This window comes from Spodoptera frugiperda, chromosome 31 (assembly GCF_023101765.2).
Source record: "Spodoptera frugiperda isolate SF20-4 chromosome 31, AGI-APGP_CSIRO_Sfru_2.0, whole genome shotgun sequence".
NCBI lineage: Eukaryota > Metazoa > Arthropoda > Insecta > Lepidoptera > Noctuidae > Spodoptera > Spodoptera frugiperda.
The window spans coordinates 1,012,011-1,035,823 of NC_064242.1; the positions used below are offsets into that span (position 1 = coordinate 1,012,011).

Here is a 23,813-nt window from a genome sequence, read left to right on the forward strand (position 1 = left end):
GTCCAGTGGAGACGAATGAATCTCGAGTATATTGTATATTCTTATATTAATTCTAATTATACCATATCATAGGTTTATATTAAATATTTATTGTGTTAACTAAGTAAAATAGGCAGCTATTTAATTATAGTCTTAGTTTTAAGTGGTATAGTTTAAAATGTTTATTGAAATGGTGAACTTCTTTCGGGCTTCTTCGACGCTCGATTGTGAAGTTGAGCTCCGGTTTAGTTCGAAACTAGTCGGGCTAGCTCGAAATTCGTAAGCTACTAAAATCAGTATTTAAAATCATTAATGCGTATGATTGATAAGTATTTTTTTTACAAATTAATTTTCCATTATTAATAAATATTTTAAAATATACAAAGATTATTAAAAGACAGTTGTAAGACTGGTTTTATGAACATTTTTAAATACTTTTTACACTAAACGCAAGTGAATGAGGTTGTGCTTAGAACAATTATGAATGTGTGGGTGTCGCTGATATGACCAAAGAGCGCTTGGAATTCGTAGCTAATTTGTAAAATAATTAAGGTCTAAAATCGTTTGATACGTAATTTTGATAGCTTTTATCGTGCTAAAGGCATATTGCTTAAAAAATGAATCTCTGTAAAGACTATCGGCTTCAATGTACTTCAAGAATGTCTTGTGTAAATTATTTTTTTATGTTTAAGCTTTCTATAAAGACTTATCAAATATATTTTTGACAATTTTGGAGATTTAGAAACCTTTTTTAAATATCGATGTGTATTGTCATATCACAGAATTATTATATCAGAGGTGGAGTTTTTTTGTCTTTTAAATTGTTTTCAATAACCAATATTTAAAGTGGCTTGCGGTTCTTAGTTCCATATTCATCATGAGTATTACTTGTCACTAGCAGACGCTTGACAATAATTTGTGGATATCGTAAAAAAACTGCCATCCATGCAATAAAAAATAAAACGTTTATCAATTCGAGATAAGGGTATACCACCTTCTTGGAAAGCAAGCAAGGAACTTGTGACTCATCTAGTGTTGCGACTGTCCATGGGTAGCGCTGATCGCTTACCATCAGGTGATCAGTCTGGTTGTTTTACCCTAATTCCATAGAAAATACATTGTACCATGTACTTTCATCAGCATTGGTTATTGAAAACAATCTTGTATGACTATCAAAATATCAAAATTGTAACACGCCTCATTAAATCAGCTATTGCTGTATATCAATGCTCAAAACGCAGCCTTTTTGTAAAATGCTTGTGCCTGCTTAGAATAAATAATTAATATTGTAATAAAATGTGAAATTATTCCATGAAATTATAGGTAAATAGGCTAATAGGACATTTTTATTAATTTTATTGTTTATAATGTATTTTTAAATGAAGTTAGAAGAATGAATAATTGGCCAGTGTAAGCTGATGGTCAGTTGTCTTATTAAGTTGGTGGCAGGATTAGTTCAAATAACGCGTGTTACTGCCTAGCTATCATTATTTAGTTGGGTTAAAAGTAAACTTAATTTTGGCTGAAATTGGCAACTGATATGACGTCAAAAACTCTGGACGGGGTTTTGGCAGTAAATTAAATAGAATTAATGATAGCAATTTCTGCGATTAGTATATTTCTGAATCAGTTAAACAACTGGTACTTGCCAAAGTGAAAAATATGCTCAAAATGTTTTGTAGTTACAAAAATATACTTAACTCCTTATTACTGCCCATCAGCATTTATAAAATTAATTTATTAAAATAAACAAACCAAATGGCTAACTGAAATTGGTTATGTTGAAAAGACTCAGTTCAGCGCACAATGAACGCCTATAGATGTAATGATGCACAATATCTTAGTCGTTGTAAAACAATTTGTACACATTTTGTATTTTTAAATTATATAAAGTGAATTTTGTATGTCTGCTTTTTATTTCAAACCTCTAGAAATTAAGTACCTCTTAGCCCTTAGGGAAGGTTCATATCTGATGTAAAATGCATTAAGCGTATCATACACGTACCACGTTTATCTAGATTATTCTAGATAATCGACACAGATTTTTCACGTCGATCTTAGATTTCTATGTTAATTTAATTTGAATAAAAACGTTATCTTTACAAACAAAGGAAGAAGAATATAGTTCATTGTACTGGCTATTTATTCTGCGTACCGATTACTGCGTCATTCTGATTTGTCATACAGATTTATTTTATCTTTTCTGATAAATCTAATATAGGTATGTATGTTGTACTCAAGGGTTTAAGACAAAGGCTCACTGTTTAGATATGTTGTTTAATTCAGTCTTTTAATGAACAGCTTGTTTCTTTGCAATAAGGTTTTTGGGTAATAATATTTTCAGTATGAAAAGCAAAATATACACTAGTAGTGAATGCATTGCACGAATGACCAAGTGGATAGACGGAGCGTTGTCCTAGGTCTTATTTTCTGCTCGATTGGTGATGGAAATTGTCTACCCCTATTGGTAATCATGTCATATTGTTTAAGAGTTAGATCTCACTCATAAATAAATAAAAATACGGTTTTTATTATCAAAGTAACAAATTCTTTTATTTATAACATAATAACATTATTTATTTCTAATATTTATCTTAAGCTAAGACGATCACATAATTTGGTAACTCGAACACAATAAGAGCATTTGTTCATGATAAAATATCTGTGCTTACACACTAACTTAAATGCTATTGTAACGACAATATGCTTTTTTAAATACTAGCATTCACCCGCGGTCTTCCCCGCATGAATTTAGCCCATATTCTTCTCCATACTCTCAACAATATGGTAACAACATTTCAAGAAGATATAGAGTAGAAAAAGTGCAATAGGGTTAAAAATTTATATCTATAATAATTTTATAATACTAGTAGGACCCTAATTAAAAAAATGTCTACCTATTAAAATCATGACTGTTATAACTAGAAGCCAAAGGAAGAACGCTGTATGCTGCAGTGGATGACGACATATTTTGAATGAATTGGCACCTGGACTGTCGTTTAGGCAAACAGATAAATATCCACAAGGCAATAAGGGCTAAAGTCGCACACGCCGACACCACGCCTATGATGAGACCAGCGTGCTTCTCGTTACATAAAAAGTACTTTGGTTTCAAGTCGAAAATTCGTGCGTTGAATAAATTCCGCGGGGTGGCACATCTGGAAAATAAAAAAATATGTTAAGCTTCATGTAAAAAGTAGCTTAAGTGTGAATTTAAATATTGTCATTCTTCATCAGCTGGTAATCTATTTGCGTGTGATAATGTCGGTGACTCATATTTACACAGTAAATACTTTAAGATCTACAATACTGGCAAGGTCGAACCGCGCATTATCTAGTGCGCTACTGGCGCTGGATTTAATGGCCAAACTATGCATAGCTAATTCTATGCGCCATTGTTTAAAAAACTATAGCATTATGGATTCCAAGGTTTTTGCAATTTTCCTGTTCCATAAATTATATTTTCTTCTTTTGTATTTAAATAAAGTGGCATTAGATTGGTCTTTATTTATGGTTGCTGTTAGTAGGAATGCAAGGAGATATAGGTAATTGCTTTCCCATATCAGAAGAGAAATGAAAAACATTTAAAAGGCTCTTAGCCAAAAAGGGGTCTTAGAGACCACACCCTCCTTAGGTGTCCACATCCCCTGTAAAGATGTAAATATTTGCTGATTGACGGACAGGGCAGTGACCTTGGGTGAAGTGGGCCCATCTATAAAATAGTGACCGCCGCCAGACGGATACCGATTAAGGAAAACATAGAACTGGATTAAAGGCCTTTAAGGCTTAACTAGGCACCTAGAAGATCCGGAGCTGCGGACTACCTAGCGGGTTTACCGGGGCTCCGGTTCGAAAAGCAGGAGTAGGAACGGGATGGTTTTTAGTCAGTAAGAGTCTGACACTCCCACACAGAGAAGTCATTGGATGATTTTCCCCTCTCAAAAAAAGGCACCTAGAAGACTTAATGAAAGTAGGTATCTTGCTAGGTAGATGCAGATGCAAGTTAAGAATTAAATATCGCGCGTTTGTACTTAACTACTTAAGTGCAATAATAATAATAAACTTCGGTGCATACGACGTGTCACGACTCACGAGCATTTCCTCAACTGTTGATTATACCTAATCGAATTATGATTGCATCGTTATATTTAAGACACGGCTTACATCACGTATGGTTTATCAGAATAATTGCAAGACTAGACATACCTACTCGTACCTGCGTATAGCATGATTTAAAAACATAGCTGGTTATTATTTCTGAATTAAAATCTCTACATAAAGTTGTTCATCTTACCTCAAATGGTCATTTAATTCCTCTGGTATTTGCAGCTGTTTCACCCAGGCGATCTGACAGTCACAATTCCAAGGGTTGCCTTGTAAATCTAATTCAGTCAGTACTCCAAACGGCGTCAACAAGTCTTCATCTAATTTGGACACTCTCGATCCTTTTAGGGACAATCTTTCTAAGGCGAAATTGTCAGCGTCTACTAAAGGTTCCCTGCCAAAAGCTAGCTTGCTGAACGAAGTAAGATTCCTGTTTCTTTCGAGTTCTAAAGTTTTTAAAGCTGGTAGATATTCAAATGTAGACTCAGAGACAGTTTGTATCTGCAAATTATTCAGTTTCAACACCTTCAATGCAACTAAATTAGCAAAGTCTTCGCTAAATATGGCCGTGATAGGATTGTCTGATAGATCCAGGTATTCTAACGTCATCGGGATTTCAAACATTTGGCTGATATTGTTGTTCGAAATTATCAGTTGCCGCATATCGTAGGCATCGACAAAGAAGTTGTCGGGCACTTGGTTCAGATTGATGCCACTTATACTCAACGATTTGATCTTGTCCGTCAGTCCGAAACCACTTCTGTCGAACAAATTCGAGTTCCTTAGCACAGGACCTAAGTTATTGTTGTCCAGGATGATTTCATTGAGGTTGCTTAAGCGATGGAACATAAGCTTTGTGAATGTAGTGAACCTGTTGTTGGCAAGGTTTAAATATTCTAGTTTTTTGACTCCTTTGAAGGTGTCTTTGTCTATAAACTCCAGTAGATTGTTACTTAGGTCTAGTCTCTTTAGTTCTGGTAGTTGGAAGCTGTCGACATCGATGTGTGTGATTACATTGTCGTTTAGAATTAACTCTACTAGCACGTTGGATGTTAGTAGAGGCGAGGAATGTACGGTGGAAATGTTAATGAAAGACAAGTCCAGCGAGTGCGCTAGATCGGGCAGAGTGTAGTTGTTTTGTAGCACATTGACTTGTTTGTGCGCACACACCACTTGTACACCTTCCAGCTCCTGTTCTTTGTCACTGTTGTACCGTTTACACAGACAGATGTCACTATCACAGATGTCCGCACAGTTTATTTGTAATATTAGCCCGAGTATCAATACGAACGCGAACATTTTGCCGCGTGTCTAGCCCAGGTACTGAGCGATAACTATGAACACTTATCGCCGCTAGATAATTTCTTATCGATGTTTTATTTGGTCATTTCACTTATGACGCTGTGAATAGTTTTATCACTTGATAGACTTGTACGACATATATTTATCAAATATATTATTTTCTAAAGTGAAAATTACGCCGTTTTGTGTGTTTATGTCTGAAGTCTGACCTACATTATGCACTGTGTAGTGAAATGTTGAGTTGTTGATGAGACAAAGAATGTTATTGCGCGTCTTACGAATGCTATTTTCCTGTAATGAATGTGTCATGTCTCCCTAACTATTCCCTTTGTCTTTCTTTAGGTTATTTAACACAAAAACAAGAGTTATATTTTATGAATTTTATTTGTTTATTTACACAAAAATTCTTATTATATAATGAAGTATTTATGCAGTTGGTAATATTCTAGAGATATAATTAAAATACATATGTACTTAGGTATCTATTCGAGAAACAATACTTATAATTAAACAGATGTAGTAATCTTAGGCAATAATATATTTATGCGTAATATAATACATTGGCAGAAGATACAGTCCTTTTTATCCACTATCTAATTTAATTTTAACGCTGCAAACAAGATCTACAACTTTAGAAACAGTACTAGGGATGATGACGGGGTATGAAAATTAAACATCTATTTAGTCCGTCACTTAAACAATGGAAAGATATTAGACACATATTTTGTTTTATTTTATCGTATACAAAAACAATACTTTCATAAAACGAATTAAATTATACGAGTGGGAGCTCAAAACGTCACTATTGACTTAAAACGTCAATTTTGGAGTGAGTTTTATAAACTCACTCCAAAAGACGTTTTATAAGAATATACTAGACGACCTTAAAATAAAAATTAATCGTTTACCCTATTAACTAAGTGAAATAAAACTTAGGAATTCTTATTGGGTTTGAAATTAACCTTGAAACATCGGTCCTGCCGGCTGTTTCATGTCGACTTTGTCCCATCACGAATGCTGCCGCTCGATGGGGCAAAACAGTTTTAGCGTCTTCAGCAAATATATAGTTCGGCTCCTTTCAACAATTGAATGTTAATTTTCCCTCGTTAGAGATTAATTTAAAATCTGCTGCGCGTCGCCTGCGTGCTTCCTTTCACACTCGGATCTTCATGAGCCTGAAACGAATATCAAAGTTAACATACAAGCCTTTTTGATTGACGATATGAATACGTAACCTTAATGATTGAAATCTATATATGTATATATATTTACTAATACATAGAGCTGAAGAGTTTGTTGGTTTGTTTGAACACTCTCAGTTTCAATCTCCAGAATTACTGGTCCGGTTTGAATAAATGTCTTTGTGTTGGATAGTCCATTTGTAATGGTTACATAACATTACGCTACGATCGACGAGCAGAGCGGGTAAAACCGCGTGGAGGTAGCTAGTATGTATACAAAATTTCAGCCCAATTTAGCTACAAGATTCCACATCACACACACATACCTACTTACATTGCAAGTTAAAATAACTCCTTACCTTAATAACGATAGCAGTCCTAGGCCCAGTGTTCCACAGCTGATCGTTTTCATCGACGAAGGCGGCTTCCACGGCGACAGTATACAGGCCGGGCGTGGACACCGACACTAGTTGCTGCGCGGAGAAGAAGTCACGGACCGGCGTCACCGTCTGCACCGCCGTCAGTACCGGCGGGATGTTGCTCAGTTCCACCGTCTAAGGACAATGTTGTGTTAATTAAACTTTATGCTTATATGATTAGGATAGAATATTGCTGTTTTATATGTCAGTATTTTTATAATAGTGATTTAAATTAATTAACAAAGAGTTCAAGGAAGTTCGAGTTCGAGAAGAAAAATCACGGTTTACTCACGTAAATATTGCGCAGTAGGAGTGACGTCGCGCAGCCTACTGACAGTACGATAGACAGTAGGCTATGCGACGTCGCCGCATCTGCGCACGCTGCTCATGATGAAGAGTCCCTCTGTGATTCGAAAGTAGTAGAGCTTTTCTCCATTTATTTACGTGAGTAAACCGTGATTTTTAGTTAATTTCGTGTGTTTCATGATAGTTATTACAAAAGGACTTAAATGAAGGTAACTGTGGTAGTCAGTAGGTAGGCAGTCATTACATTAATTAAAATAAAAGGATCTACCTTCTCATTAGTGCGAGGATGCGGTGTCGCAGTCACCGTGATCTGAACTCCTTTCACTTGGCGCGGCTTCTGGCGTTTACTGGGAAAGAAAATATAAGGATAAAAATTGTATGCGCAAACATCAATACGACTTAACGCAATCATTACGCTTTATGTGTTTATTGTTGATGATTATGTGTCTTGGCTTGAAATTAGTTGAGTTCACACGAACAGTTACGTGAGTAACTTGTAGGGTAGGGAAGGATTGGGCTATTACATAGCTTGATAGGAAAGTAGTAGGACGTGCATTGAAATCTGCATTGAAATGTATACTTTGGAACGAGCAAATAGCTTCACTAGAGGACTGACCGACAGACAGACATTTTATTTTAATATTGTAATATTTGCTTTGACGTTCAAAAGTGTCTTTCCGGTCTATTTGAAATAAATAATTTTGATATTAGAACTTGAAACGGGATATTTACCATGCTTATTCACAAATAAATGTGGTAAATATAATAATATGTAATAAATAATTTTGACTTTTAGTTTGATTTTAGTTTGATACGGGCTGAGGCAGACGGTAGTAGAGTGTCAAAGTCAAAGTCAAAATTATTTATTTCAAATAGACTAGGAAGGCACTTTTGAATGTCAAAGCAAATATAATAATATTAATAACGTCTGTCGGTCAGTCCTCTAGTTGGTCTATTTGCTCGTTCCAAAGTGTAGATTCCTATGGAGAAGAACGAGCAAGAAACTCCATAGGTTATTTTTTTTCAATCAGATTTACAATACAATTCTTGGTTACATTGTTTCAATTGCTTCAACTATGTGAGAACAATGTAAAACTAATATACAGTCAAAGCGACAGAAAAAGAAAATAACCTAGAGGACAATAAAAATTAATGCAGTCTGGAGCTGACCAGTCCCAGTTGACAGCGCCCGTTCACGAACATGACACGTACACCAGCACCGCCCAACTCAACCATGTTGCAGGGAATCGAACGATCCAATGCCCGTGCCACCGCCAATGAGACCTTTGAGTGAGCATGACAACTCCAAGCTGACATAAATGCATTCTACTAGTCTAATTAGATTTTTTTTTTATGTGAAAGATTAAATTATATATTATTATTATTTGTATAGAAGCATTATTTCAAAATTGTAAGTGTACATATGTGGGCACTATGTTTGAAATAACCCGCTATTTTATTTTCTTTACAAATTGGTTTTATTGTCCCGTTAGTTTTGACGTATTGTAGTTACATTGTTCCTACATATATATAATAGATAAATAGTGTATCAGAGAAATTGTAAAAATTTCTTTTTTAAAAGAGTAACGATGGAGTTTCTTGCTCGTTCTTCTCCATTCGAAGCTACACTTTGGAACGAGCTCCTACCTTCATTGACAGACAGACTGACAGACGGACAATTCAATTTGACGTTTCAAAAGTGCCTAATTTAGGATTAATTGAAATTAATGCTTTGACTTTGACTTTCAGTTAATTACAGGGCTCTCATATTGACCCCATTGCAATTTGTCATCTACAGTAATTCCGTCCGGTAGTAAAGCGACATACCTGAGCGGTACGGGCGGCAGTACGACCCCCTCGAGTTTGAGCGCGAGTCGGTGGCTGAGCGGCAGCGTGGCGGCGTGGTCGCTGGGCGCGGAGGACGCGGCGCGCCACGCCGGCGACAGCGACACGCGGCACAGCGCGCCCCCCGCGCGACCCGCGCACACGCCCCGCGCCCACACCGCGCCCCCGCTGCATGCTGACACTGCCGCCAGCACCGCCTCCATGTGCTAAACACAAATTATATTCTTGAAAATTCTTGCTGCGGCCTACAGCATATATAAATACAAACATTCAGTACAAGTTGTTAACAAATGAGTCGCGGTGTATTAACCGTTAGTAGCCAGCTGGCGACTAAAGCGTTGTGCACAACTATGCGCTCGTAACTTTCCATTTGATTTGTGCATAATGACTGCAAATAGCCAATTTTTAAAGGTTTCTTCAATAAAGTACAATAAGCTTAAACAACATTTTTGTCTGATCAATACATGAAGTCACGGGCAAAAGATAATATGTTTCAAAAATCTCCATATAACCTCCGATATGTCAAAATATCTGTCATTTTATAAATTATCGAAGAACTGAAAAACCCTAATCTCCTTCTGTCTAAGGACCACGCGATCAACAAACGCAACAGATCTTTAGCGCCATTTAGTAAATAAAACAGGTATCTTTTATATGTAGGAATAATGTAAGAATGTTATATGTAACAATAACAATAGACATATTATTTCGGCTGGTAATAACAACTCAATTAACCCTTAATATGCTGGAACGTAGAGCCATGCGATACATAATATGTTTTCTATATAGTCAATCTAAACTTACCCTGTGCGTAATTCCTGGGCCAGTAGTGGGATTATCAAACAGTTTGCTGGAGATCTCAGCAAGTTGTGTGCTGGCAGACAGAGCTATCTTCTCCTCCAGAGTGGCGGGCTTCAGGTCCACGGCGTCCAGCTCCGGGGGCCGCTCCTGGCTGCTGGACGTCACCCGCTCCAGGAACTGCGCCAGCTGGCTGTATGTGTGCTGGGAGCTGAACGGGCTTTGTTCAGGAATATTTACTTTCACTTGGGTCTTTTTAAGAGAATGTTAGCAAAATGATGGGATAGTCAAATTGTTTTGATAAAGTCTTTGACTGCCAACAAATATCTGCAAATCCTCCGCTAGCGCCGGTCACGGGTGACCACCACGGTGTTCAATGTGTGAACAATATCGGCACATAGTCCTATGAAGCCACTGATACTACAATGAAACGCAGTACCTCAGAGCGAGACAAATTTATTGCTGTCAAACCAAGTACCCTAATGTTTTGCCGGTAACGAAACCATATCGCGATTTAACTCGATCCCAACACCATCTATCGAGCTATATGGTAGTTTTTATATAAATATTATTCTTAATTTGTAGTATGGTGTTGGAACCGAGTATATCCTTATAAGAAAGACTTACAATTGAACATTCCGCCCACCAAAAGGAACATGTTCCTTTTCGTACCGCCCACCATGAAAAAACTTAGTAATTAAAAGAACAATGGACTGTATGATAAAAATAATGGACGGCTTTTTTCTTATAAACATTGGGTCGGATACATATGGTTTCCATCAAAGTAATATGACAAAATAAATACAACAAATTACTTAACAAGTGCTTAATAATAGTTAGGTACTAGATAAACTAATTTATCTTAGATAAACATTGTAACTAATACATAAGAGTGCATAAGAGTAAAATACATTGTTGAATTAAACAGAGTGTAACAATAAAGTTTCTTTATAAGTAAAATTAAAACTCTTATCAAAACATACGCAACTTTCATTTCAAACAATTAAATTAATCCAATACAAAATTTGTATTATTCAGTAACAGGAAGAAAACACAATTTTGAAACTGGACGTTTAATCATAGTGCCCTTACAACGAACAGTGACAACCCTCGTCAAGTTATCTTTACCCGGATGCAGTTCTACGATTCTGCCGTACAACCACTTAGCAGGAGGTAAGTTATCTTCTTTTATTAAAACTACATCACCTATTTTACAGTCAGGATTACGAACATTCCACTTATGTCTCTGGAAAAAACTTGTTAAATATTCCTGCTTCCATCTACGCCAGAAGTGCTGCACCATGCGCTGCACTAATTGCCATCTGCGTAAAGTGCTAACAGTGGCATCCTCATAATTGTAGTCAGGCGCCACTACTAATGGTTGACCCACTAGGAAATGACCCGGAGTCAGAGGTACAGGATCCTCTGGATCGGTACTGCCCTGAGACAGTGGCCTGGAGTTTAGGCATGCCTCAATTTGAGATAGGACTGTAGATAACTCTTCGAACGTCAAAGTGGAGTCACCTAACACTCGTTTCAAATGGTGTTTTACGCTTTTCACCCCTGCTTCCCACAATCCACCAAAATTTGGAGCGTGGGGAGGGATAAAATGCCATTCTGTTTGAGAGTTTGCAAGAGCAGTTGCAATGTCTTTATACATAGAACTCTCTTGGTTGAAAACCATCTGCAATTCTCTAGCAGCGCCCACAAAGTTTGTACCATTGTCGCTCCAGATGTGCCGACACTGACCGCGCCTGGAAACGAAACGTTTGAATGCTGCCAGAAAACCCTCAGTTGTCATATCTGAAACAGCCTCAATGTGTACTGCGCGTGTGGCCATACACACGAACAAACAGATATATCCCTTATACGACCGGTGTCCACGACCCTTGGAGACTCTAATGTTGATAGGTCCCGCATAATCAACACCGGAGTTAAGAAATGGCTTACTGGGCGTCACTCTGCAAGCTGGAAGCTCTCCCATAAGCTGTTGGTTCGTGGTCGCCGCATATCGTATACAGGGAACACAACGACGTATATAAGCTCTTACAATATTTTTTACCCGACTGATCCAGTACTTGGTGCGTATGAAATTAAGTACCAGTTGCTGTCCTCCATGAAAAGTCTTTTCATGTGCGTCGGCTACAATTAAGTTAGCCAAACTTGACTTATGAGGAATAACAACTGGGTGCTTTGTATCTTCAAGTAATGGTGAATACCGTAGCCTTCCTCCAACTCGCAATATTCCGTCTTGATCAATGAATACATTTAACTTATACAAAGAACTCGACTTTTCTAATGGACTTTTATTTTTTAGGGCTGTCAATTCAGCATAAAACCATTGCTGCTGGCTTTGCTTGATACAAACATTCAAGGCTTCCCGGATCTCTGAAGATGACAGGTATTGTGCAACTTGAATATTTGCTTTACGTAATTTTGATGACTGCAAAAACCTTTTACAATACGCAACAACTCTGACCAAACGTGTAAGTGATGAATACCTAGATCCCCATATGACTTCAAAATCAGAAACCACGCTGGCAGTGTGAACATTAATAAGTTTCCTTTCCTCATTTGTACGAATTGAACTAGGTCTAGTGTAGTCTATTTGAGCGTTTCTTAACCAGCCCGGTCCATGCTTCCAAAGATCATTGCCAAGGAGAGATGTTGAAGACGCTCCTCGAGAAGCAATATCAGCGGGATTTTCCTTAGATTTCACATAAGCCCACTGTGAATTGTCTAGCAAACTAAGAATCTCAGAAGTGCGATTAGCGATGTAAGTATGCCAACGACTTGGATGATCATTCAACCAAGCCAAAACAACTGATGAATCAGTCCAAGCATGTATTTTTGTCTTCGATATGTTCAATACTCCAGCTACCTCGATCAATAATTTTGCTACTAAAACAGAACCACACAATTCTAGGCGTGGAATGGATATTTGCTTGATAGGAGCTACCTTTGTCTTTGCGGTTATGAGGTGCGATTGTATTTGCCCATCAGCATCGACAATGCGACAATACACCACAGCCGCATAAGCTATATTTGACGCATCGCTAAAGCCATGTAACTCCATAGTAATATCCCTTTCCTTTTTACCTATCCATCTGGGAATGTGAAAATTCACCAGCTTCTCTAACTCTGCTCTGTGACATCTCCATTCTTGTAAGAGATCTGGTGGCAGTTCATCATCCCAGCCGATACCATTAATCCATAGTTTTTGTATAAAAACTTTTGAGGTTATAATGCATGGCGCTATCCAACCTAACGGATCATAAAGTCGTGATATCTCTGATATAACCGTTCTTTTTGTTTCAGATGCAGCAGGAGGTGACGTCTTTACAGAATAATCAAACTCATCAGTGCTCCGGTTCCAGGTAAGTCCTAAAATCTTAGTTACGTTATCCATTTTTATTTCCAGGTCCCTACCCGACGTTTCTTTTAAGCTCTCCAATATGGATGGTCTATTGCTTGTCCACTTTTGCAACTGGAACCCTCCCTGGTTTAATAGACTATTCATTTCATCATAAATAACTTTTACTTCTGTTTCAGTTTCACACCCAGTCATCAGATCGTCCATATAGAAGTCTGACTTCACCCTTTCAGCAGCCATTGGATACTTGTGACCTTCATCGCACGCAATTTGCTGCAACGACTTGACAGCCAAATAAGGAGCGCATGAGGTACCAAAGGTGACAGTCAGAAGCCGGAAATCTTCGATCTCTTTGTTTGGGTCCTCTCTCCAAACAATTCTTTGGAAATCCGTGTCAGGTCGAGCGACCTTGATTTGGCGATACATTTTAACAATATCTGCGGATAGACAAATCGGATGTTGACGCCATTTCATGACAATATGTCGCAGATCTGCCTGAAGAGTGGGTCCTACCATTAAGGTGTCATTTAAAGAAACGCCGTTTGTTCCTTTACATGACGCGTCATAAACCACTCTTACCTTGGTGGTTAGTTTATCTTGTCTAACCACTGCGTGATGAGGCAAATAAACTGCATCACTTTTATTTATTTCAGCCTCATCGACGATTTTCTCCATATGGCCCAACAATAAATATTCATTTATTACATCAGCATACTCTTGTTTTAATTTAACATCCTTACCCAACTTCCTTTCTAAACCTAGCAATCTTTTAACAGCAATATTTTTAGAATTACCGTATTTACAAGGTGGATCCTCGGAACGAAAAGGTAATTTTACGACATATCGCCCATTCTCATCTCTTTTTGTCGACTGAGCGTAAAACTCTTCACAGGCCTGTTCCTCAGGCGTGATGAACGTTTTCGTTCGAGCAGGTTCAGAATCCAATTCCCATAAACGTTTTAACATCTCATTCTCTTCAATTTGAGTGTGCATTGCAATTACAGTATTATGAGAATTTAGAGTCCTATCTGCCTTACTAACATGGCCTGACACAATCCAACCTAAATGTGTGTCTTGTGCAACCGGAGAGCCTGTAGGGCTCTTGATTAGACCTTCCTTTAAAATACGGCAATACGTTTCGGCCCCCAATAAAATATCTATTTTATTAGGACAATTGAATTTTGGGTCGGCTAGACGTATGCTGTGAATTTCTGGCCAATTGTCAAGGTTGACATTTCCATCTGGCATAACTGAAGTCAGTGAATTCAACACATGCGCAGTTACGTTAACGATAAAAGAGGGATCATGCAATGATTGAATATTAATATTCACCACATGTTTAGAAACCATATTGCTATGACTACCTCCTATACCTGCAATAGTAGTCTTAGAGACTACTTTCCTTAAACGAAGCAACTGCGCTGCTGCCTCAGTTATAAAAGATGCCTGTGATCCTTGATCCAACAAAGCTCTCAAAATTTGAGAGGACCCATTTTGTGAAACAGCTTTAACTAAAGCTGTGGCTAATAAAACTTGACCCTGCACTCGTTCATTCACAAAATGAGTTGCTATATTTACCTTGACATCATGGACTGGCTCTGAAGTACGTTCAGGTTCAAGGTTGATAGGTTCCATAGACGTAGTAGCTTCACAGACTCCACTAGGGTTCTTACGATGTAGCAGCGTATGATGTTTACGCTGGCATATGCGGCATTTTGAAAGAACACGACAAAATTTCGAAGAATGATTATTACCTAAGCAATTGAAGCAAACTCCCAAAGACTGTGAGACAGCGCGACGTCCGTCAACATCCAGCTGACAAAACTTTTTGCAATTCAAAAGTTTGTGGCTCTCAGAACAATGTGGACATAAAACATTAGTCGTACTGTGCATGACCTTAGTATGCGATGTAGAATGATAATCGGCCTTTAATTTATTTTTAGGTTCTACGCATTCTAGAGCACGAAAACGTGTCTCCAAAAACTCGCAAAACTGCTTAAAAGAGGGTAGATCATCGGATAATTTAGAAACATGCAGTTCCCACTGCTTCCTGGATTCTACGTCCAACTTCAAGCTTACTACATAAATGATAATTACATCCCAAGTACTAACATCAATGCCTATATTAGTGAGTTCGTGCAAACAATCACTCGTGACATCAAGTAAATCTTTCAATGCTTTCGACGACTCGTTTACAATATTACGTTGGCTAAAAATACGATTTAAGATACATGTAGACATAAACCTTTTATTATTGTACCTATGCTCTAGCATGTCCCAGCATTTATTATAGTTCAAATCGGTTATAGGAATATGTTTCACAAGTTGTTCGGCCTCACCTGACAGCTGAGTTTTCAGGTAATGAAGACGTTGCACATTGTCGAGCTTTTTATTATTGTGCACTAACGACACGAACAAGTCCCGGAACGACGACCACTCTGTATATCTTCCGCTAAAATTTGGCAAGACAATTTTTGGCAATCGTACTACAGTGTCAGATGAAGCATCACAAACTTCTTTATTGGAACTGTGAACCTTTAATTGAGACAGAGCATTTTTTAATTCGACTTTATAAGTTAAATACGTTTCGTAAACCTTTTCATAAATGTCTTCCTGAAAGAATTCGTAGAGTTCTTCACCTTCACATTCTCCTACTACTCCTTCGTATTTTACAGTAAAATTCTTGAATTGAGTCTCTAACATCTCTAGACGCGTATCCACATAATTGTAATTCATCCGGTCTTTCGGAGACTTTTTAAAGTTTATTAAGCCCTTCTCAATCTGTCCTTTGACATCCTTCAACTTTCTCAATTCCCTTTCCATGTTGTCTTCCAACTATGTTATTGCAAGTGTCAACCAATGTGATTTTTTTCTAAGTCCAGTGAAGGATAAATTCACTAAGTCCCAACAAGAGAGAAATTTTCTAAGTCCGAAGTGGCGTAATTTTTCTAAGTCCCAATAAGTGAGAAATATTCTAAGTCCGGTGAATTGAAATTTTTCTAAGTGTTTGACACTTGTAAAATCGATGCAAAATCGGGCATGGATTCGTCGTCTGGTCGTTTTTATCGAAATTATTCTAAGTCCCCGACCAAGACTGCACACTTTATTTTACTAAGTCCATGCAAATATTTAAATTCCTGACTTTGAACTATCTTAATAACACTTGAATGTACTCACAGTTTATTGTCCACAAATGCACTTCACTACTCACGGGACTCACTCGAATTTTCACGATGACTCCCGATGTTTTGACAGCCAGCAGCTCAGCACGTTTTCTTCCACATGTAGTTTTGTTGTTCACCAATAACTAGCACCATCTCGTATCATTTAGCACAACTATTTTTAATTATTTGTGTTCTTCCAAAAACACCATCCGGCTCGAAGGACCATGAACAATATCGGCACATAGTCCTATGAAGCCACTGATACTACAATGAAACGCAGTACCTCAGAGCGAGACAAATTTATTGCTGTCAAACCAAGTACCCTAATGTTTTGCCGGTAACGAAACCATATCGCGATTTAACTCGATCCCAACACCATCTATCGAGCTATATGGTAGTTTTTATATAAATATTATTCTTAATTTGTAGTATGGTGTTGGAACCGAGTATATCCTTATAAGAAAGACTTACAATTGAACAATGTGTTAAAAAATATTTTAGTACCATATATGAATTATTATTTTATTTTGACCTGTCTTAGCGGTACGTAAAGACAACAAAAATCAAAAGGCTCTTATTCAAATCCTTTATGAAGTGTATATTTATTTACGACGAAATTATAGTTTTTATGAATCGATTTTCCTGATTCTTTTGCTTTATAAAAGGATACATTTGCAGATGCCGTAGCGTGGAGTCGTCAGCGTGGAATGCAGTGCGCGCTATGGCGGAGTACTTGTGGGCCACCTGCCACACGGCGCGCGCCGCCTTGCGGATCGCGGGGGCGAAGGCCCCGGCCTTCAGGGCAGGGTCGCGGCTAGTCTACGAGGGACACGGTGAAGATATTATTTGAAACGTTTTATATGCAAGTGCTTGATGCGCAAGCTTAAATTTTTTTGCGCAATGTTTGCGCAAAAATTATTATAATTAAAATTAATATAGTTAAAAAAAATACTAGACTTTAAACAACATAATAATATTATATGTTACACATTAATAAGAACTATATGAATGAGTGGAATATCTAAGTCTATGTTCACTAGTGTACGTTTTGTGATTGATCTTTTTATTTAAGTTTTTTTAAGGGAGGAAAATTATCCTGTGGCTTCTCCCGCCTTGGGCGAGGCGAGAGGGAGTGTCAAACTCTTACTGACTAAAAACCACCCTGTTCCTACTCCTGCTTTTTGAGCCGGAGCCCCGGTAAACCCGCTAGGTGGACTACCTAACAGCTTTGTTACTGATTCTATAATGATAGTGATGATAGAGATCATATTATTATACACATTACTTATTAAGTTATTCCTAGTGCACTAGCATAATTATTGATTAATACTTATTTGTGGCTGTTTCATGTAAATTATTTTGTGAAATAATGAAATAAAGGATTATATATTTATTTTACATACCTGCGAGAAGGCATGTGCAATGGCGGGCGGTGGCTGCGTGCAGAGCGTCCTGGCGGCGATGGCGGTGCGGGCGAGCGCGGCCAGCCCCGCGGCGCGCGCCCGCATCCACGCCGGCGCCAGCGGGGAGCACGCGCCGCACCCCGCGCACCCCCCGCCGCACCCACCACCCCCTGCGCCACCCGCACCCCCTGCACCACCCCACCCACTGCACACCTCCCAGCCGGAACTAGCTTCTTCTAGACCTGCTATACCTGTGGGGAATTTTGAGAGTTTTCATAACACTAGGGAGGGAATAGATACCAAAGAGAGGTTAATAGAAACGGACCGATCTGAATGTCACTCCGGAAGGATACGTTCAACAGTTGTCGTCTTGTGACTGATATGAAGACGAGTGAGGTATAAGTAGGTTAACTTATAATAAACAGATTAATTGCCATTGGCATTGTACCTAATTGTTATTTTTTTTAAGTAATACAATAATAAATGAGCGCGTCTCGCCATCAAACGTAACAGTTTGACGAGTCCATATTTAAGGCCACACAATTGTTAAGTTTCTAAGACAAATAAATAATAATAAATGTAAACTGATCTAACATCTTTGGATTAACATTATTTTTTGATGTCTACCAAAGCAAGCTACACAAACCTTCCTCCACCAGCTTGGCGTCAGCGAGCGCGGCGCGATGTAGCGCGGTGAGCCAACGTTGTGCCGGCTCGCTCGGGGCTTCCTGGGCCAGGCGCGCCAGGATACCGCCTGCGAGGCGGTGGTGGCCGTATCTGTAACGTGTTATAGGTATTACACCCTGACTCAGAACAATAATTTGTGTTGCGCTAAATTTTGCGCATGTCTTTGAAGTTGCGCAAACTCAAAATTAGCTTTTATTGAGCATTTAAAATTGAAACTGTTCATGTTGATTATTCCCAGGTGGAATTACGATATCTGTAAAGTAGTTGGTAGTGGTTGGATGCGTAGAACTGAAGATCGAACTCAGTAGCGTGCCATGAGGCCTATGTCCAGCAGTGGGCGAGAATAGGCTGATGATGATGATGTTGACTATTTTAATTTAATTTTGCTTCAAAATCACTCATAGCTGTACTGTCTATCTATACTAATATTATAAAGCTGAAGAGTTTGTTTGTTTGTTTGAACGCGCTAATCTCAGGAACTACTGGTCTGATTTGAATAATTATTTTTGTGTTGGATAGCGCATTTATCGAGGAAGGTTATAGGCTATAAATCATCACGCCACGATCAATAGGAACCGAGCAGTGCGGGTGAAACCGCGCGGAAGTAGCTTGTTGTGGTATATTGCAGTATGTTATAATTGAGTAGTATAGTAAGTTACCGTAGCGCAGCCCTGGCGACCCTGTATCGCACCCATCCATCTGCCCGCTGTATGACGGGCAGCAGTCGGTCCTGCCAGGCGGGCGACACGCGCTGGGTGAGGGCCCGCGCGGCCCGCTCCTGCAGTAGTACTGTACATAGCAACACCAGGGTCGTGCCGTCGTCCGCCGGGTTCTCGATCGTGTTGTCGCTGGAAACAAGATTTTCTATGAGTTGAGAAGTATTGGAATGTTACCTAAGTAATGAACAATATAGGTAAAATTTTCAATAGCATAAAATTGTAGCATTATCATTATAAAATCAAAAATAGGGGCAAGTTTTACACAATAAAAATGTCTAAAAACCATAGAACTATGTATTTTGTTTATCGATTATCACAGATTGTCACCATCACATTTTAAGTTTATTGTCTGAAATCAATCACTAATAAAAGTCTGAATAATAAAGTACCGTTGCATCTGCTCAAGCATATGATGCAGGGCCGGCATGGCGGGCCCCAGATGCGCGGGTGCGTGCGGGGCCCCGGCCAGCGCCCCCAGCGCCTCGAGCAGGGCGGGGGCCCGCGGGCCGGCGGCGGGCGGGCCCCCGGCGCCGCCCAGCTGGCGCCCCACCACGGCCGCCGTGCGACCCGCGTACACTGTCGGCTCTGCGCGACTTAACTGTACCTGGGAGGACAATACGTTTATTTATTTCATTGTAGTAATTAATAGTCCTATTGGGTGAGTTAGAACGACTAGAAAATGATAGAGGATTTTGTTTAAGAAAGTGTGATTTTTTATACTTAATAGGGTGAATGAATAATTCTACATCGAATCAACCCATCTTTCCTCAAGGAATAAGGCATTATGTTAGTACAAAACACTTAAAAAATAAAACAGTTTAAAAAAATAAGAATAGTGTAGTATATACTATTTAATTTATGTCGATAACTTACCAAGCACCGCAGTGCAACTCTCAGCGCCTTGATGTTGCTCGGACTATTATTCTCTCCGGTGGCAATGACCAAGGTTTCTAGCGCCAGCATCAAGTCTCCTCCTTCTACTGGAAGGTTTTCTTCATAGCTGAAAGCACAATTTAGTTGATATATGCATGAAGATGACGGGTGTGGATTTTGTGTAAAATAGAAACAACATTTGGTTAGTCAAAGTCAATTAATCCTAAATTAGGGACTTTTGAAGCGTCAAATTGAATTATCCATCAGTCTGATTGTCAGTAAAGCTAGGTCTAGCTTCTTGATATATTGTTGCGCAATGGGATTCTCTTTTGCGCAACCTGATCCTATAGTTATGTCAAGGGAAATTATATACTACCGTGGGGTGACGTCATAATATTTCTATATCAAAAGGGTGATTTTTATCAATTTTTATCTATTTAAAGTGGTATCAGAGATATTGTAAAAAATTTTTTGAAAAGAGTAACGATGGAGTTTCTTGCTCGTTCTTCTTCATTCGAAGCTACACTTTGGAACAAGCACCATGCTTCACTGACAGACAGACTGACGGAAAATTCGATTTGACGTTTCAAAAGTATTTAATTTAAAATTAATTGAAATAAATGCTTTGACTTTTAATTTTTTATTTTCTTGTATTCAAATATCTAAATAATTGATTTTTGACTGAGGAAACTACGTAATTAATTAATTTTTAACTATAGTTATTACCCAAAAATAACACTATGATGTTTATTGCTATTTCCGATGTTTAACTTTACATGAAAATCTAAAACTGTCCATACCAGTGCACGATGAGCCTGGTGAGTACGTCCGCGGCGGTGGCGGCCCGCGTGAGGTCTGCGGAGAGCGCGGCCTCGCTGCAGTACCGGCGCAGCGCCGCGCAGCCCTCGCCCGGGGACCCCGCGCCCGCGCATACCGCCGGGCACGACACTAGCTTCTGGAATACCACGTTATGATGCTTGTAGACATTATGGCACAGTTTGTTTCGAACTTATGTTAAATTCTAAACTCCATCTTTAGTCAGCAAATCCACAGATATAGGTTATTGTAACTGAATTGGGTATTGGTAGTGTATGTATACAGTTGCGCATTAGCGCAATGGTCAATTGAACCATCTTTTTGGAGAGTATTTTGTAGTTTCTCTAGTGTTCATTGTTATTGTTACTTATGGTAACTATTTCCTATGAGATAGAAATGCACAATATCTATTTGGTGTATTACTATTACGTTTATTGTTACACGAAATATAATAAAAATACAAATTCAAATAGTAGTTATCTCCCAATTTTTGTCAAAATTTAGCTAATGACGATCCATGATAGAACCAGAATGGGGCAGTATTACCAACCTGCATGACTTGCAGACAGAGCATGGTATGCTCCATCTCCTGCGCGTCGGAGGCGGCGCGGACGAGTTTCTCGACGCAGTCGTTGGGCCACAGCGCCGCGTGCTCCGCCAGCTTGCGCAGCCCCAGCAGCGCCGCGCGACGGACCGACGACCGGGCGTCGTTCGCTGAGATACTGAGGAGGAGTTCCACCTAGGGAAGGGAGAGAACAATGTGATTAGGGATTGTTTTAATTTGGTGGGACCTCATTAAATGCGTCTAGAATTCATTTAACTACTTTTTTAACTTTTCAAATCAAATCAAATCACTTTAATGCTTCCATAGTGTACAGAGTACTTTATGTTTTTGCAAGAGATAAAACGCAAAATTATACATCTATTAATTAGATATGATATATGATAGATTGGGGTGCTGTGTTAGCATATATCTTTTGTTTGAGATTATCCATTATGTATAAGGATTTTAAAATAAAAAGACCTTGAGGAGAAATAACCTAAACAATAAATTATTTATACTTACTTGATCAGGCACATGTACGACGGTGTCGGCTGCGATGTGAGTGAGCGCAGTTATAGCGGCGCGCACAGAACTAGACGACGGGAACCTCTCCAGCAGGGAACGGAGCAGCTTCAGGACTCCTTGGGCTCTCACAGCTTAGGAATAAAAGAGACATTGTTTCTAATCTATTTTGAACTTTTAAATGTACTCTGCAAAAAATCAATTAATCTAGAATTCTATGGGGAACACCCCTTTAGACTGTTTTTGTACAATACTTTAATTGTTTTGAGTCTAATTCTCAGATCATATTAAGTACCAATTTTTTTTCAAGTTATTCAACATAACCATTGTAGCAAATGTGATCTTATTTTTCATTCCATTCTATTATTTTCCAAGACCTTACCTCCTCCATGCACTGTTCGGAGAGCTCTCACCAGCTTAGCTCTGCGCTCAGCCGCTGTGCTCTCACAGTCCACCATATCCCACAGCTTGTTGCACATGGCTACTGCAAATGCACTGAAAACAGAATGATTTTAATAATAATACAAAAGAAAACTCAACTGAAAAGTAAAATTTTTAACACAAAGATGATTTTACCTTTAGTTTTCTTCAGCTAGTTATATATATTAGCTTAGTTGAGTTGAGTTTCAGATTTTCAGATAAGAAATAAATAGGTACCTATGTCAACTTATTTACTTCTAAATATAAAATGTTTTCAAAGAAGATGATTCTTTACATATTTTAAATAATAAAATGATGTTCTTAATTAAAAAGACTAAATAAGAATTCTTACTTGGAATGCTCAGCAAATCTTGTTGTAGCATAGATAGCAGCGTCAACCTCCACATTGTCATGGCTGTCTAGCCCTCTACGTATAGCGTGGTGCACATTCTGCCTCTCTGGTATGATCCCAGCCACTGCACCAAGGGTCCTTAGAGCCAAGGCTCTAGCCACCGGGTCATTTGAATGCAACACACTAAAAACTCTCCTTAGAAACTCATCCACGTTCAGAATCTTGTCCAAATGCTTCTCGCTTTGTTGACAGACACGTAGCACCCATAGACGAAGGAAATTATTCCCCATTCGAAACACATCGGCAAGTTTCAAGAATGAAGAGTTTATGAGTATAGGAAATGGATATTTTTCAAATAAACGCGGGAAACGGACGATAGCTTCACATTGCTCGCCTACTTTCCCTGATCGAAGACCTAAAAATAGTGTAATTTTGTTAGTTTTTGTACGTATCCAAAGGACATTTAAGCACAAAGTAAGGTTAAGTTTTACCTTTATCCAACTCCGTTAACGCTGAGTTAGCATCTTGTTCTGGTTCACCAGAACTATCATTAAAAGAGTTTAAGCGCACACCGATCATTGTGAGTTTATTATTTCAGTTTGTTTCAATCCAAATTAATACCAAACAAGTTTGATTTGTCAATGACACAAACACAAATCAACATGAATATTTGACAGTTGACACTTAAAATGATGACAGTTGACGTTCAGAAACTGCATCTCGACTGTTTATTTTTTATCTAGATACCTAAAAATAATTTTATTTTGTTACATGTTATTCGAATAAAAATATTGTATTCATTAAGAAAATTGGTGAAAAGCATTTAAAAACGTTTTATACGCTTTCTGACAACGCCACCTATTGTACAAATTTAAACTAATAAAAATTTGGTTGTAGTGGTCTCCTCATAGATGTCGCTACTAGTGTATTTTTTGCGAAAATAGATGTAGTAAAAAAATTATAAATATTAATAAGCATTTGATTAAAATGACTTTACTTTTCTTCT

The 23,813-nt window shown here is 38.4% G+C and overlaps 2 protein-coding genes across 2 annotated transcripts; both read right to left on the reverse strand.

The window, feature by feature from the left end:
• Nucleotides 1–2,504: 2,504 nt before the first annotated feature.
• On the reverse strand, nucleotides 2,505–5,613 carry LOC118276268 (leucine-rich repeat neuronal protein 3-like). Its single transcript, XM_035594519.2, has 2 exons — nucleotides 4,274–5,613; nucleotides 2,505–3,137 (listed from the first exon to the last, which is right to left on the reverse strand). Exons 1-2 carry the CDS (start codon nucleotides 5,380–5,382, stop codon nucleotides 2,873–2,875), a joined length of 1,374 nt encoding a protein of 457 aa, XP_035450412.2. The 5' UTR covers nucleotides 5,383–5,613; the 3' UTR covers nucleotides 2,505–2,872.
• An 819-nt stretch (nucleotides 5,614–6,432) lies between these two features.
• LOC118276279 (integrator complex subunit 7) lies at nucleotides 6,433–23,470 on the reverse strand. Its single transcript, XM_050707225.1, has 17 exons — nucleotides 23,299–23,470; nucleotides 22,808–23,222; nucleotides 22,418–22,530; nucleotides 22,036–22,169; nucleotides 21,520–21,708; nucleotides 20,954–21,108; nucleotides 20,154–20,280; nucleotides 19,670–19,884; nucleotides 19,221–19,409; nucleotides 18,521–18,651; nucleotides 17,875–18,125; nucleotides 17,142–17,290; nucleotides 9,941–10,145; nucleotides 9,119–9,342; nucleotides 7,560–7,638; nucleotides 6,926–7,120; nucleotides 6,433–6,560 (listed from the first exon to the last, which is right to left on the reverse strand). The coding sequence occupies exons 1-17, from the start codon at nucleotides 23,384–23,386 to the stop codon at nucleotides 6,504–6,506; spliced, it is 2,916 nt and encodes a 971-aa protein (XP_050563182.1). The 5' UTR covers nucleotides 23,387–23,470; the 3' UTR covers nucleotides 6,433–6,503.
• Nucleotides 23,471–23,813: the final 343 nt, after the last annotated feature.

Excerpts from the sequence above, each read along its gene's own strand:
- LOC118276268 (XM_035594519.2), bottom strand. The coding sequence starts at position 5,382 with ATGTTCGCGTTCGTATTGATACTCGGGCTAATATTACAAATAAACTGT. Across the intron at positions 3,138-4,273 it reads GAATTAAATGACCATTTGAG|ATGTGCCACCCCGCGGAATT; the intron begins GTAAGATGAACA and ends TTTATTTTCCAG.
- LOC118276279 (XM_050707225.1), bottom strand. The coding sequence starts at position 23,386 with ATGATCGGTGTGCGCTTAAACTCTTTTAATGATAGTTCTGGTGAACCA. Across the intron at positions 20,281-20,953 it reads ACCAGGCTCATCGTGCACTG|CTATGAAGAAAACCTTCCAG; the intron begins GTATGGACAGTT and ends TTGTGCTTTCAG. Across the intron at positions 7,121-7,559 it reads ATCCTCGCACTAATGAGAAG|ACGGTGGAACTGAGCAACAT; the intron begins GTAGATCCTTTT and ends CATTGTCCTTAG.